The 17,031-nt window shown below is 32.7% G+C and overlaps 2 protein-coding genes across 4 annotated transcripts; one reads left to right on the forward strand and one right to left on the reverse strand.

Annotated features, from left to right (window-relative positions):
- The first annotated feature begins 381 nt into the window (after positions 1–381).
- LOC144835121 (uncharacterized) lies at positions 382–2,898 on the forward strand. Of its 2 annotated transcripts, XR_013611045.1 has the most exons (4): positions 382–1,522; positions 1,746–1,888; positions 2,048–2,486; positions 2,604–2,898. XR_013611045.1 is itself a non-coding variant. In XM_078690164.1 (3 exons), the coding sequence occupies exons 1-3, from the start codon at positions 497–499 to the stop codon at positions 2,343–2,345; spliced, it is 1,467 nt and encodes a 488-aa protein (XP_078546290.1). In that variant the 5' UTR covers positions 382–496; the 3' UTR covers positions 2,346–2,898. The 2 variants fall into 2 exon arrangements, 1 of the variants encoding a protein (XP_078546290.1); XM_078690164.1 differs by having other exon boundaries at positions 2,048–2,898.
- Positions 2,899–9,930: 7,032 nt separating this feature from the next.
- LOC144858102 (uncharacterized) lies at positions 9,931–12,612 on the reverse strand. 2 transcript variants are annotated; one of them, XR_013616199.1, is made up of 4 exons: positions 11,469–12,612; positions 11,103–11,245; positions 10,506–10,944; positions 9,931–10,388 (listed from the first exon to the last, which is right to left on the reverse strand). XR_013616199.1 is itself a non-coding variant. In XM_078714642.1 (3 exons), the coding sequence occupies exons 1-3, from the start codon at positions 12,492–12,494 to the stop codon at positions 10,647–10,649; spliced, it is 1,467 nt and encodes a 488-aa protein (XP_078570768.1). In that variant the 5' UTR covers positions 12,495–12,612; the 3' UTR covers positions 9,931–10,646. The 2 variants fall into 2 exon arrangements, 1 of the variants encoding a protein (XP_078570768.1); XM_078714642.1 differs by having other exon boundaries at positions 9,931–10,944.
- Between the last annotated feature and the right edge of the window lie 4,419 nt (positions 12,613–17,031).

The raw sequence follows: 17,031 nt of genomic DNA on the forward strand, positions 1-17,031 counted from the left end.
AAGTGTTGGATGTTAAGTAAAGCGGCTTGTTATGGTTGCGAATTTGATAGGCCTGGTCAAAAAGATCATGACTTCTGCTGTATGAAATCTCCAGAAGAACAGATTGACTATTTTTTTCAGGAGGTTTTGGATAAAGAGTATGTTACAGACGATACCGTGTACAGTGAGCTGAATATGTACGAGGAATATTCATTACCACGCTATAGACATTTTGTTTACTTTCTCGTAAATACCTTGACTAATTCAGAGAACCTGTATAAGTTATTGTGTGAGGATATCTAAAACGTGTTTCGCACGTGTCACGGTAAACGATTGACCGGAAAACAAACAATTAACAAAGCTTTAATCCGTCCCCACGTGTTGCAGGGAAACAATTGACAGAAAAGAAAAACAATTAATAACTGTATATATATATCGGACCTGATTCAAGCGTAATCGTTCAGAGTTGTCAACGATCATTCGTTTCACTCTCTATAACTCTCTACAGTCTATAAACATGAGTTTCAACTGTTTACCTACTCCGAAATTAGCAATTGGTGAGAAGGCCCGTAGGACTATGAAAAGAGTTATGGGGAGTTCTAATGGTCAAGCTGATGAGTGTAGCAGTTTTAAAATACCAACGATGGCTTCTACATCAGCGAATATATTGAATCCTAGAAAGTCTTTCAACGGTCAAACGAACGAGTGTAGCGGTTTGAGTAAAGCAACGATGCCGTCAAAAAGTAAAAAATCATTTCAATCTGCCTCAGGAATGAGCGCCAGGGATTATGCCGAAATGACCGGTGCTGAACCAAAGATTACCATAACTTCAACGAATCGGATTTTTCTGTCTGAAAAACGCCATGTAGTGGCCCAGCGCTGGGGTGAAGTTGTTTATGTATGCCTCAGAGAATTTTATCAAACGGAAGAAAATGGTGCCTTCAAACCTGGACCTCTAGGTATTAATTTACCCGTTCTGCTGTGGCAAAAACTTTTTACCAATATTGATTTAATTCTTCAAGCCCTAGACGGCTTGCAAAGAGACATTAACTTGGTGGAGGCAGTAAGAATCCCTCTTTCGGACACACCGATAATACATGTGGTAGTTAGTAGCTGGAAAGAAGAGCAGTTTGTATGTATTCGCCGTTGTTACCAGGCCGAAGAAGGAGGCGAGTTTAAACCCGGCAAAAAAGGTATAAACCTTCCAAAGAGACAGTGGTACAAGTTAATTGAACAACACAGTGAAATTCAAAAGATGATTGAAGAGGTTGATAATGATAATGCGGTTACCGTCGATGGTGGTGGTGACGAAAACGATAACGGAGGACGTTTATTCAATTCAGAGCAACAATTGCTATCCCCTGATGGGTTATCTGTGCAAAAGATAACAGGGGAAAATTTAGATTGTGATTACCTTCAACTTCTTGATAAAGGAACAGCCGATACATTGTTTAAAAAATGTGAGGAAGAGATTGACTATTTTACCGGTGATCTTGCAAAGGTGAAAGTGTACGGAAAGTGGTTTAATATTCCTAGAAAACAGGTTAGTTCCATTATTTTTTTTTTATCCGTGGTTTTGTATTAATGACTTGTTAATTACTTGTAGGCCTATATCGTTTCCTTTGTTTTTTCTTTATTTACCGCTGGGTAGCTATAGGTGTAATTTACTCTTTTACTGTAAATGATTTTATTTGGGCGTGTTCATCTACATCTCGCCAAATAAGATTCTTAAATTACTATGTAATGTATGGTTTTCCCCTCTGCAGGTTTCGTTTGGCGATTCGGGCTTAACTTACAAATATTCAGGCAATACAGTACCAGCTTTACCGTGGCCACCATTCCTGACAGATCTCCGCGATCTTTTAAAAACGGTTACAGGACATTACTTCAATTTTGTCTTGGTCAATCGGTAAATATTCTTGTTTATTATTTTGTTTGTTTTAATTCTATTGTGCAAGTGTTATTTTACTTACATACACCCCCCTCCCCCCAATGAATAATTGGGGGTTTTTTTTAATCTCATGTTAAAATACTTTATTTTCTATTGTATTTTGTCGTTACTCTATAGATATGCTACTGGCAGTGATTACATTGGCGAACACAAAGATGATGTAAAAGACATGAATCACTTTAGTCCAATCGCCTCTGTATCATTGGGGCAAACACGTATGTTTAGATTTCGACATGGTGATGCGCGAGGTAAGAGTCCCAAAAGAATAATTGAGCCAGTAACTGTTGATCTTAAACACGGTACATTATTAATGATGAATTATCCCACTAATGAGTACTGGTACCATTCACTGCCTAAAAATCAATCCATCAAGCTACCAAGAATAAATCTTACGTTTAGAGATATTAAAAGATGAGAGAAATTTTACGCAAACATTAGGCCTAACAGTCTTTAATAGTGATTGCAGATCTCAAGAACATCAACTGTTCATGATCTGTTCTCATATAGTATAGTAGTACCAGTTAAATTACTTTTGTGATGATATTCCTACAAATGGGTGTATTATTGTATTGAAGTTAATTCACTTAGATATAGGGCTAATTCCATTGGTCGTTAATAATAATGTGATTGTTTGTCATTGTGTGGATAATGATTAACTTTACGAAACAAATAGCTGTATTATTGTATTGAAATTCACTTAGATCTATACCTAATTCCATTGATCGTTAATATTCATGTGATTGTTTCTCATTGTGTGGATAAAAATTAAATAATCTCTTAAAAGTAAATTTTATTATATTTCTAATTGTTATAAATATATGTAACAGTTTCTTATGTTTTTAACAAGTTTTTCTTTAGAGCGTTTTAACCGTTTAGTTAGTAATTTCAAGAGAGAAACAGGTACTTGAAACGGATAAATGATGTCGTAACGTAGGAAACGGACTGGTAGATTAAAAGAAACGTTATAGGCCTAATAACACTAATAATAACAAACATATATTTCGTACATGTATCGATAAGTTATCTAAATATGTGTGATTAATATTATTACAATAAAGACCATGTAGATCTACAGTAGTTTTACTGTAAGGGGTATTGTAAATAAATTTTGAATTCAATGGTGAGAAATAACAGATGTCTGCGTATTATTTAATATTACTTTTATCATAATTGCAAACACAGGTCGATCATAATTTGAAGGCAGAAAGACGTTTTGGTTGCCAATTGTATTTTCTTTACACTTAACACATTTTAACAGAAAAACAAAAAAGCTAGACATTCAACCGGAGTCCAAAAATTGAAATTTGTTTACAAGCAGGTTATTTCCATTAGTTATTCTAAGGCCTACTTTTTTTTCTACATGTTTATCTTTCGACTATTTTTTAAAAACTTTTGTTTTATGAATCTTCCGCTGTTTCGTTAGCAATTTTACAGGCCTGTGTCTTCGCTCTGCAGGCTTAACCTTATAACGACATACATTTTAACGGTTCTTTGTAAATGTTCTCTTATTGATGGTTACCTATAGCTCTATCTAGCACTATTTTATGAAAGATTCCTCAGTAAGGGGTTTATTACTGACGCTAGATATCATCGACAGGGAATATTAGACAAAACATGACGTCACTATTTTTAAAAGGTGTTCTCATTCAAGAACAGCTGACGTCAATGAAGAATACGTTACAACACGATAACTACCGGACAGCAGCAAAAAACATCAGCCAATCACAAAGCTGAGCTACTAGTTAAATAATAAATAAATGAAACAAAGACAAAAGAAAAGGAAATACACCAAACAAATCATTTTCGTCTCGAAGTTATATTAACGTAAATGTTTCCTTCACAAAATCACAGGAGACGCGTTTAACGTTTCCAATTGTAAAACAGTTTCAAATTGCGTCGCATCATACTGCTAGTACCTTACTGTAAAATATCTACCGATATATATTTTGCTAGTCACTCATCATTTTATTACATCACATTATTCAACTCATCAGGTGTAATATCTTTACACAAATCCTTTATATCTTTACTTTTTTTCTTACCAGCTCATAACAAACATGAATATTACTCTAAAGGATTTATACTCAATGTACGATAAACCCCCCCCCCCCCTTTTTTTTTAAAGTCTGCATAGCGGCACGAGAAAACAATTGATAATGGGGATAAAAAGTTTGTCTTACATTGTTATACAGTAAACTGTGTTTTTCTTTGTTTCCACCATCTCATTGTTTATAATTATGTATGTTAATGTCGATAGTGTTTCACTAGTACAGTTTATTACTTGTTTATACTCGTAAAGTTTGCAGGCCTCCATGTTGTTGGTATATTTTGTAAAAATTGTATTTATGTTTACTTTTTAAAAATCGTTTTTTTGCATTTTATCTCCTCCTGGTTAAAATGAGTGTGATGTTGCTTAAAAAGTTAACAAGTATAACCACTAAAACGGTTCATTACCTGTAGAAAATCATCGATATTGTAACATGCGGTAAACAATACAAATTAGTTTCACAAATTATTTAAACAATAACACTAACAAATTATTAGAATTTAAGAAAATAAAGGTGTACAGATTTTATTTCGATAAAAAAAAGTGTACAAAAACAACTTTACAAAAAAATGTGCAGAATAAATTAAACTAATTCTTATAAAGGTGTACAGTGTACATTGGCCACAGACATTCTTAAAACGAGGTGTACAGCTTTTATTTTAAAAAAAAGTATAAAAAAATAATTTTACAAAAAGCGTATAGAATAAATTTACAAAAAAAGTTCACACATTAAACTAATGCTTATAAAAGTGTACAGTGTACATGTCGATGTGTACATGTAACGTGGCATTACCATTAAGAAACAAATACAAACCAAACACTTAACAGCTAAAACAGCATAGCGATCGTTTTCGTACGAAAAACAATACCTCCAGCAGGTATATCAACTTTAGTATTTTAAGTATAGGGCCTACACGTGACAAACACACACACCCTCTTGAATTGTAGGTACAGGCCTTTTGCCGTCCGTAATTGAAACTGTTCGGAAAATTGAAGTTAATATTCTGAGATTAGGCCTATAGCCTATGATTGCATTCTGTCTTCCCTCTCAGGAGCTTAGACTTGTCAACGGTCTAAAAGAGCTGTAATGCAGGATGCGAAACATAAAAGTTTATTAATAAACAGTATATTATAACGATAAAGAAACGAATGTACGATACACCAATATAACAGTACAATAACTGATTAACTGAAGACTTGAAGTCTACTGTATTCCTACAATCATTCAAGTAGACATTGTTTGCTGAGTGTATGATACTTTCTCCAAAGAGAATTCGAACAATGTGTTTTTTCGGACGTGTTTCTACGGTTATCAGAACGGGTCAATAATAATAAATAAACAAAAACAAAAAAAAACGAACAGCCTACTAACTTCCAAAAAATCAATACCTAAATAAGCTGAACCTAACCCACTAATTAATCTCTTCCATACATCAAAATCGGCCGAAAATGATCTGAACATTGAAAAGTGGACACGGTCGTCTGTTCTTCTTTTCTGTTTCCACGGCTTCTGACATCCTCGTTGGTGATAAAGCCATGCGGTCTACACACTTATGATGACCACATCGCATAACATGTTCAGGGAACTTATTTTTCAACTTTCTGATACAATGTTTAAATACAAGTGGACTGGAAACCATTTAGGAATAGGGTTTTCTAATAATAAAAGTTGTGTAAAACTTTAGTTATGGTCAAGGGGAATTGGTCAAGACTTGGAGTAAATGGTCAAAACCGGGGGCAAAGACCGAGAGAAAATTAATGTACACCATTTTATAAGTTTATAGTCAATTATTGTGTTAACATTCATTTATGAATAAACCTGTATACGTATTCAATAATAAAAAAAAAAATAACTTTCTTACGCTTAATATCATGAATAGCATATCTTTAGTGGTTAAGGTAATATATTATTTCTCTGTATACTGACGTCACACATATAGATAAAGAGAGACTGTCCATTAATAAAAGCTGTGTAAAACTTTAGTTATGGTCAAAGGGGATTGGTCAAGACTTGAAATAAATGGTCGAGACTTGGAGTAAATGGTCGAGACCGGGTGAAAATGGTCAAGACAGAGATAAAAATTAATGTACACCATTTTATAAGTTTATAGTCACTTATTGTATTTAATTTCATTTATGATTAAACCTGTATACCTATTCAATAATAAAAAAATTAATTTTCTTACACTTAATATCATGAATAACATATCTTTAGTGGTTAAGGTATTATAATATTTCTCTGTATACTGACCTCACAAATATTGATAAAGAGAGACTGTAACTAAATTTTTATTGATTATTAGGGTTACAGTGAGAGTTCTATGCAAACATTAAAAGGTCCAATTAAGGAGCCACCCAACTTAATTATGTACCGGTACCTAACAAATGTGCTCAAACCATATAAGGGTTACGACTCTGCAAAAGAGGACATTTTTATTTTTAAACTAGGGTTAAACATTAAAAGGTAAATTACTTGAACTCTGAACATTGGAAAAACGGTTGTGTCAATTGACACTTGAACTTTACCTCTATACAAGGACGAATGGACAGTGACAATTTACCAGTAAACTCTGGTCACAAAAGCATGGGAGTTTCAATTTTCGACTTCGTCGAAATTTGAGAGCCCCCCCAATAAAACGGTTGACCAGAGTTTACTGGTAAATTGTCACTGTCCATTCGTCCTTGTATAGAGCTAATTGGACCTTTTAATGTTTGCATAGAACTCTCACTGTAACCCTAATAATCAATAAAAATTTAGTTACAGTCTCTCTTTATCAATATTTGTGAGGTCAGTATACAGAGAAATATTATAATACCTTAACCACTAAAGATATGTTATTCATGATATTAAGTGTAAGAAAATTAATTTTTTTATTATTGAATAGGTATACAGGTTTAATCATAAATGAAATTAAATACAATAAGTGACTATAAACTTATAAAATGGTGTACATTAATTTTTATCTCTGTCTTGACCATTTTCACCCGGTCTCGACCATTTACTCCAAGTCTCGACCATTTATTTCAAGTCTTGACCAATCCCCTTTGACCATAACTAAAGTTTTACACAGCTTTTATTAATGGACAGTCTCTCTTTATCTATATGTGTGACGTCAGTATACAGAGAAATAATATATTACCTTAACCACTAAAGATATGCTATTCATGATATTAAGCGTAAGAAAGTTATTTTTTTTTTATTATTGAATACGTATACAGGTTTATTCATAAATGAATGTTAACACAATAATTGACTATAAACTTATAAAATGGTGTACATTAATTTTCTCTCGGTCTTTGCCCCCGGTTTTGACCATTTACTCCAAGTCTTGACCAATTCCCCTTGACCATAACTAAAGTTTTACACAACTTTTATTATTAGAAAACCCTATTCCTAAATGGTTTCCAGTCCACTTGTATTTAAACATTGTATCAGAAAGTTGAAAAATAAGTTCCCTGAACATGTTATGCGATGTGGTCATCATAAGTGTGTAGACCGCATGGCTTTATCACCAACGAGGATGTCAGAAGCCGTGGAAACAGAAAAGAAGAACAGACGACCGTGTCCACTTTTCAATGTTCAGATCATTTTCGGCCGATTTTGATGTATGGAAGAGATTAATTAGTGGGTTAGGTTCAGCTTATTTAGGTATTGATTTTTTGGAAGTTAGTAGGCTGTTCGTTTTTTTTTGTTTTTGTTTATTTATTATTATTGACCCGTTCTGATAACCGTAGAAACACGTCCGAAAAAACACATTGTTCGAATTCTCTTTGGAGAAAGTATCATACACTCAGCAAACAATGTCTACTTGAATGATTGTAGGAATACAGTAGACTTCAAGTCTTCAGTTAATCAGTTATTGTACTGTTATATTGGTGTATCGTACATTCGTTTCTTTATCGTTATAATATACTGTTTATTAATAAACTTTTATGTTTCGCATCCTGCATTACAGCTCTTTTAGACCGTTGACAAGTCTAAGCTCCTGAGAGGGAAGACAGAATGCAATCATAGGCTATAGGCCTAATCTCAGAATATTAACTTCAATTTTCCGAACAGTTTCAATTACGGACGGCAAAAGGCCTGTACCTACAATTCAAGAGGGTGTGTGTGTTTGTCACGTGTAGGCCCTATACTTAAAATACTAAAGTTGATATACCTGCTGGAGGTATTGTTTTTCGTACGAAAACGATCGCTATGCTGTTTTAGCTGTTAAGTGTTTGGTTTGTATTTGTTTCTTAATGGTAATGCCACGTTACATGTACACATCGACATGTACACTGTACACTTTTATAAGCATTAGTTTAATGTGTGAACTTTTTTTGTAAATTTATTCTATACGCTTTTTGTAAAATTATTTTTTTATACTTTTTTTTTAAATAAAAGCTGTACACCTCGTTTTAAGAATGTCTGTGGCCAATGTACACTGTACACCTTTATAAGAATTAGTTTAATTTATTCTGCACATTTTTTTGTAAAGTTGTTTTTGTACACTTTTTTTTATCGAAATAAAATCTGTACACCTTTATTTTCTTAAATTCTAATAATTTGTTAGTGTTATTGTTTAAATAATTTGTGAAACTAATTTGTATTGTTTACCGCATGTTACAATATCGATGATTTTCTACAGGTAATGAACCGTTTTAGTGGTTATACTTGTTAACTTTTTAAGCAACATCACACTCATTTTAACCAGGAGGAGATAAAATGCAAAAAAACGATTTTTAAAAAGTAAACATAAATACAATTTTTACAAAATATACCAACAACATGGAGGCCTGCAAACTTTACGAGTATAAACAAGTAATAAACTGTACTAGTGAAACACTATCGACATTAACATACATAATTATAAACAATGAGATGGTGGAAACAAAGAAAAACACAGTTTACTGTATAACAATGTAAGACAAACTTTTTATCCCCATTATCAATTGTTTTCTCGTGCCGCTATGCAGACTTTAAAAAAAAAGGGGGGGGGGGGTTTATCGTACATTGAGTATAAATCCTTTAGAGTAATATTCATGTTTGTTATGAGCTGGTAAGAAAAAAAGTAAAGATATAAAGGATTTGTGTAAAGATATTACACCTGATGAGTTGAATAATGTGATGTAATAAAATGATGAGTGACTAGCAAAATATATATCGGTAGATATTTTACAGTAAGGTACTAGCAGTATGATGCGACGCAATTTGAAACTGTTTTACAATTGGAAACGTTAAACGCGTCTCCTGTGATTTTGTGAAGGAAACATTTACGTTAATATAACTTCGAGACGAAAATGATTTGTTTGGTGTATTTCCTTTTCTTTTGTCTTTGTTTCATTTATTTATTATTTAACTAGTAGCTCAGCTTTGTGATTGGCTGATGTTTTTTGCTGCTGTCCGGTAGTTATCGTGTTGTAACGTATTCTTCATTGACGTCAGCTGTTCTTGAATGAGAACACCTTTTAAAAATAGTGACGTCATGTTTTGTCTAATATTCCCTGTCGATGATATCTAGCGTCAGTAATAAACCCCTTACTGAGGAATCTTTCATAAAATAGTGCTAGATAGAGCTATAGGTAACCATCAATAAGAGAACATTTACAAAGAACCGTTAAAATGTATGTCGTTATAAGGTTAAGCCTGCAGAGCGAAGACACAGGCCTGTAAAATTGCTAACGAAACAGCGGAAGATTCATAAAACAAAAGTTTTTAAAAAATAGTCGAAAGATAAACATGTAGAAAAAAAAGTAGGCCTTAGAATAACTAATGGAAATAACCTGCTTGTAAACAAATTTCAATTTTTGGACTCCGGTTGAATGTCTAGCTTTTTTGTTTTTCTGTTAAAATGTGTTAAGTGTAAAGAAAATACAATTGGCAACCAAAACGTCTTTCTGCCTTCAAATTATGATCGACCTGTGTTTGCAATTATGATAAAAGTAATATTAAATAATACGCAGACATCTGTTATTTCTCACCATTGAATTCAAAATTTATTTACAATACCCCTTACAGTAAAACTACTGTAGATCTACATGGTCTTTATTGTAATAATATTAATCACACATATTTAGATAACTTATCGATACATGTACGAAATATATGTTTGTTATTATTAGTGTTATTAGGCCTATAACGTTTCTTTTAATCTACCAGTCCGTTTCCTACGTTACGACATCATTTATCCGTTTCAAGTACCTGTTTCTCTCTTGAAATTACTAACTAAACGGTTAAAACGCTCTAAAGAAAAACTTGTTAAAAACATAAGAAACTGTTACATATATTTATAACAATTAGAAATATAATAAAATTTACTTTTAAGAGATTATTTAATTTTTATCCACACAATGAGAAACAATCACATGAATATTAACGATCAATGGAATTAGGTATAGATCTAAGTGAATTTCAATACAATAATACAGCTATTTGTTTCGTAAAGTTAATCATTATCCACACAATGACAAACAATCACATTATTATTAACGACCAATGGAATTAGCCCTATATCTAAGTGAATTAACTTCAATACAATAATACACCCATTTGTAGGAATATCATCACAAAAGTAATTTAACTGGTACTACTATACTATATGAGAACAGATCATGAACAGTTGATGTTCTTGAGATCTGCAATCACTATTAAAGACTGTTAGGCCTAATGTTTGCGTAAAATTTCTCTCATCTTTTAATATCTCTAAACGTAAGATTTATTCTTGGTAGCTTGATGGATTGATTTTTAGGCAGTGAATGGTACCAGTACTCATTAGTGGGATAATTCATCATTAATAATGTACCGTGTTTAAGATCAACAGTTACTGGCTCAATTATTCTTTTGGGACTCTTACCTCGCGCATCACCATGTCGAAATCTAAACATACGTGTTTGCCCCAATGATACAGAGGCGATTGGACTAAAGTGATTCATGTCTTTTACATCATCTTTGTGTTCGCCAATGTAATCACTGCCAGTAGCATATCTATAGAGTAACGACAAAATACAATAGAAAATAAAGTATTTTAACATGAGATTAAAAAAAACCCCCAATTATTCATTGGGGGGAGGGGGTGTATGTAAGTAAAATAACACTTGCACAATAGAATTAAAACAAACAAAATAATAAACAAGAATATTTACCGATTGACCAAGACAAAATTGAAGTAATGTCCTGTAACCGTTTTTAAAAGATCGCGGAGATCTGTCAGGAATGGTGGCCACGGTAAAGCTGGTACTGTATTGCCTGAATATTTGTAAGTTAAGCCCGAATCGCCAAACGAAACCTGCAGAGGGGAAAACCATACATTACATAGTAATTTAAGAATCTTATTTGGCGAGATGTAGATGAACACGCCCAAATAAAATCATTTACAGTAAAAGAGTAAATTACACCTATAGCTACCCAGCGGTAAATAAAGAAAAAACAAAGGAAACGATATAGGCCTACAAGTAATTAACAAGTCATTAATACAAAACCACGGATAAAAAAAAAATAATGGAACTAACCTGTTTTCTAGGAATATTAAACCACTTTCCGTACACTTTCACCTTTGCAAGATCACCGGTAAAATAGTCAATCTCTTCCTCACATTTTTTAAACAATGTATCGGCTGTTCCTTTATCAAGAAGTTGAAGGTAATCACAATCTAAATTTTCCCCTGTTATCTTTTGCACAGATAACCCATCAGGGGATAGCAATTGTTGCTCTGAATTGAATAAACGTCCTCCGTTATCGTTTTCGTCACCACCACCATCGACGGTAACCGCATTATCATTATCAACCTCTTCAATCATCTTTTGAATTTCACTGTGTTGTTCAATTAACTTGTACCACTGTCTCTTTGGAAGGTTTATACCTTTTTTGCCGGGTTTAAACTCGCCTCCTTCTTCGGCCTGGTAACAACGGCGAATACATACAAACTGCTCTTCTTTCCAGCTACTAACTACCACATGTATTATCGGTGTGTCCGAAAGAGGGATTCTTACTGCCTCCACCAAGTTAATGTCTCTTTGCAAGCCGTCTAGGGCTTGAAGAATTAAATCAATATTGGTAAAAAGTTTTTGCCACAGCAGAACGGGTAAATTAATACCTAGAGGTCCAGGTTTGAAGGCACCATTTTCTTCCGTTTGATAAAATTCTCTGAGGCATACATAAACAACTTCACCCCAGCGCTGGGCCACTACATGGCGTTTTTCAGACAGAAAAATCCGATTCGTTGAAGTTATGGTAATCTTTGGTTCAGCACCGGTCATTTCGGCATAATCCCTGGCGCTCATTCCTGAGGCAGATTGAAATGATTTTTTACTTTTTGACGGCATCGTTGCTTTACTCAAACCGCTACACTCGTTCGTTTGACCGTTGAAAGACTTTCTAGGATTCAATATATTCGCTGATGTAGAAGCCATCGTTGGTATTTTAAAACTGCTACACTCATCAGCTTGACCATTAGAACTCCCCATAACTCTTTTCATAGTCCTACGGGCCTTCTCACCAATTGCTAATTTCGGAGTAGGTAAACAGTTGAAACTCATGTTTATAGACTGTAGAGAGTTATAGAGAGTGAAACGAATGATCGTTGACAACTCTGAACGATTACGCTTGAATCAGGTCCGATATATATATACAGTTATTAATTGTTTTTCTTTTCTGTCAATTGTTTCCCTGCAACACGTGGGGACGGATTAAAGCTTTGTTAATTGTTTGTTTTCCGGTCAATCGTTTACCGTGACACGTGCGAAACACGTTTTAGATATCCTCACACAATAACTTATACAGGTTCTCTGAATTAGTCAAGGTATTTACGAGAAAGTAAACAAAATGTCTATAGCGTGGTAATGAATATTCCTCGTACATATTCAGCTCACTGTACACGGTATCGTCTGTAACATACTCTTTATCCAAAACCTCCTGAAAAAAATAGTCAATCTGTTCTTCTGGAGATTTCATACAGCAGAAGTCATGATCTTTTTGACCAGGCCTATCAAATTCGCAACCATAACAAGCCGCTTTACTTAACATCCAACACTTGTTTAACACTTGAGAAACAAACACTTCTCTGGCTAAATATTCCAATTTTAATAAAAATTCTCTCTCCACCTCGTCTACGTACGTAAATATACAGCTTGTAGCCCGACTACCCCTCTCACCTCCTTCATCAACGTCGACGGATACACCCTCATTGGTCCGCATGTACCGATCACCGATATCGCTACCTGTAACAACAGTCTCCTCATCATCGCTAATAATTATAACTGTATCTACACAGCTACCTTGCGAAAAATCTATACTTCCAGACATAGCGAAATACTGTAACTCTACGCTAAAATAGACGAGGCAATTGGAAAGAACACAAAAAACAGTCCCTTTTCTTACAATGTCTAAAAAGAAACGGCGCTAAAATATCAAAAACAAAAATTATTGTACCAAACAAAAAGAACAATGAACAAAAGAAATTAGGATAAACTAAACAAAAGAGCAATGGTCAAACCGCCTAAAAATAGCAATCCTCAAACAAAGAATTACCTTCATTATTTTTTTAATACAAATTCATCACTAACTACAAATATAACCCAGGCCAAAACGAAAACCCCGCCAAAATAACAAACCCCTTCTCTAACAAAGAATGACCTTTCACTAATTAATAATACAATAGCAGGAAATTAAACAATAGAAAATATGAAATAAGCCCTAGGGATATGACATTCCATATAGGCCTGTTTACTCCTGCCCTGGGGGTATAAAAAAGGCCTGGTTTCCCTTATATACTACTGATTAAAAATATTCTGTTTACTTCTTTTTATTTTAAACAGTAGGTCTATAATGTAAAGTTATATTTTATATATAATAAGTAATATTACAAAAATAAACATACAAAATGTATAAAGCATAGATTTATTTCAAAATGAATTTCATTTTCTACGTGTTTTCAATTTTAAATCTTTTAAGAAAGACACAATACGTACTGCTAAAAAACGCACACAAAAGAGAACAAATTTGAGACGCACGATATGTAACGACGCTTTCAATAGGAAGGCATATTATAAATGTATTTTTACAAAATTTATAAAGTAAAAGGTTATTATTGAGAAATATACATTTTAGATAAATGATAACACATAAAAAACTAATTAGAGAGATCAATACAATATGGTGTTCATAATAATTTGTTTATAACACTAGAAGAAACATCTGAAAACATTCAACGAAAACACCATACCAGTCACTAAGAATGCTACTGCTCTGAAAAAAACATCTCCTTTCCTACACAGAAACAAATTCTGAACGAAAATAAAAAAATAAATAAAAATAATTAGTAAATGAAACACGCGCATTATAAATAAAATAAATAATTTAAGAATATTTGTTAAACTACCAGCGAACAAAAAAGAAACATACTAATCGATTCATCGTCATTACGAAGTTCAAATAACGGAAACTTTTCCTTGAAAAATCCACAGGAGACACGTTTTACATTTTTCAACTGCAATTCAGTGTCACATTGTGTCGCAACACATGTACATACAACGAGTCCTGTCACAAGTCTGCCGACGTTTATTTTTCTATCGCTCATCATTTGTTCTAATACATAATACAGCGCTTCCGAAGAAATATCTTTACACAAATCTAACACATTAAAATTTTCCAACTCTTTACAAGCACGAGTCCAAAACAACTAACCCCGTCAATTTATATTCAATGTATGCTAAAACCACTTCCTCTAAATCAACCATAACGCTCGACAAAACAAATAATGGATTTGATAATGGATAATGGATGTAATTGAAAGTTACAGCTTAAAACATTTTTTGTTTTTAAAAAGAAGTTGTAACATAGAAACTAATTTTGTCAAGAAATGTGTTAGATTTATTTGTGTTTAGAAAGTTACAACATTCAAATTTAATTTGTCAAAAAATGTGAATATAATTATGGAGCTTTTTTAATCCTTAGTATAGTGAAGAGATTTTATAAACAAAAAAGAGCGTCTTGATGATATGAAGGACTGAACGGAAATTACTGATTGCAGATTAGACATATAGAAATGGATTGAAATTGGAAATCCACATGATCAAACAAAACAAAAAACACATCGTTCCCAAAGAAGCTAATGACAATTACAAGGGATGACACAGTTTGGATAGAGTAAATACCGTATAACATAATTAAATTTTGTCAAGAAAATTGTCAAAAATAAATAAAATATATTATACTGAATTTACTTAATTACATTTTTTAAGTACATTTATTTAATTTAGATAAGATAAATTTGTTAAGAAGTTTGTAACATAAACATATTTGTGTAGATAAATTTGTTACATGAAAATAAATTTTTCCAAATGTTTGTTACATAAAAATAATTATGCAAAGAAATTCGTTACATAAAATTATTTTTTACAAGAAGTTTGTAGCAGAAAATTATTTTGCAAAGAATTAGTTGCATCAATTGATTTTATCAAACGTATGTAACATAAAGAATTATGTTGTTGAAAAAAATATTTTGTAATTCAGTCCATTTGCTCAGTAGTTCGTTTAAGTTTTTAAGTATTATTTGTGTAATATTCTTGTAAATAAGAGAAATTTATTTTTAACCTTTGTAATTATTTTGTAAATATCATTTGTGCAATACATTTTTTTGGTTGCAAATATCATTTGTGCAATAAATATTTTTTTTGGGTAAATAATTGAATTTATTTATACTTTTTGTATGGAAATAATTATACTAATATTAAATATCATTATTTGTTTATAAATTTAATTGTGATTATAGATTTCTTCTTTATAAGTATGTCGATTAATTTCGAGTTGCTGACGTTAGAGAAGTAAATGTTGTTTGTGTTTACATGTGTGTCATAGAGTTTGTAATTACGTTGGGTTTTTTTCAATATTAATTTTTAATAAGGTGTGTACGATAGTTGTGTAAAAAACCCCAACGTAATTTATCATATAAATATTTTGTAATACAGATCACAGTGATGGGATGTAAAGCCGTTGGTCCCGTGTACTTAACAGTGCACGTTAAAGAACTTAGTACACTATTCGAAAAGAGTAGGGGATCGTCTCCCGGTGTGCTGATCTGGTAGGCGCTGCACTGCTGGCTGCCGTGGGTCCGTGGAGGGCCTAATCCGAATTTCCTCAGTTTCCAGTTAAGCTTGAGGACAAATATGAATACCTTTACCTTTACCTTTACCTTCTAGCATGGAATCTCTCTTGAAACTCATCTATTTCAATACTTATTCTTTTCATGTAGCGCTGTGAGACTAAAGCGCTCGGTAAAGATCGCTTTATAAATGTTCGATAATCATTATCATTACTATTTTGGAGAATACTTTGAGGTAAAAATTTGGATAGCCTTATCATCTGAGATAATGTATTTGATGTTTCCAGCTTAAATAAGAGTCAATACACCAAGACACTTAACGAGGCCTACCAGTTGAATCTCAATGTCATTAAACATTTTGGAAAGTTGTATAAGCTTGTTTCGTCCATAAAGCATTTGATTTATTGAAATTATTAGAAAGTTTATTTTATTTAATTTATTATTAATTAAGATTTTTTATTGAAAAATAGATGTGTCATCAGCATATCATTGATATACAGGATGAACAATAGAGAACCAGGGATATATAATAATCGTGACATGATGTATCGATATTTGTTGTTTCCGTTATGTATGATATTAGATTCGAGAGGTTTGTTGATGTATTACGCATGCGCATGTACGTGTGAACGATTGTGTATAGTATACAGTTATAACGCCTTACTATTAAATTACGGCGTTATAACGCCCTAATTACGGCGTTATAACGCCGTATTATTATAAAACCTAATTGTTTTCTTTGGCGGAAATCAGCCACCGTACAATAGACACGGCGAGAAATTCACTTTTAACTTTACAAATTACGTTCAATTTCAATATAGGCTAATTTATCAATGTCAATACAACTAAAATGTTACCATGGAGCTAAACATTTTTATTTTTTACCTCCATGATTTACTGTACATACACTTTTAAGAATAATTATAGTTGCTCTTTTGGCGCTCCATAGAAACAAAAATATTGAACTTCTCGTG

Source organism: Antedon bifida, chromosome 2 (assembly GCF_963402885.1).
Source record: "Antedon bifida chromosome 2, ecAntBifi1.1, whole genome shotgun sequence".
NCBI lineage: Eukaryota > Metazoa > Echinodermata > Crinoidea > Comatulida > Antedonidae > Antedon > Antedon bifida.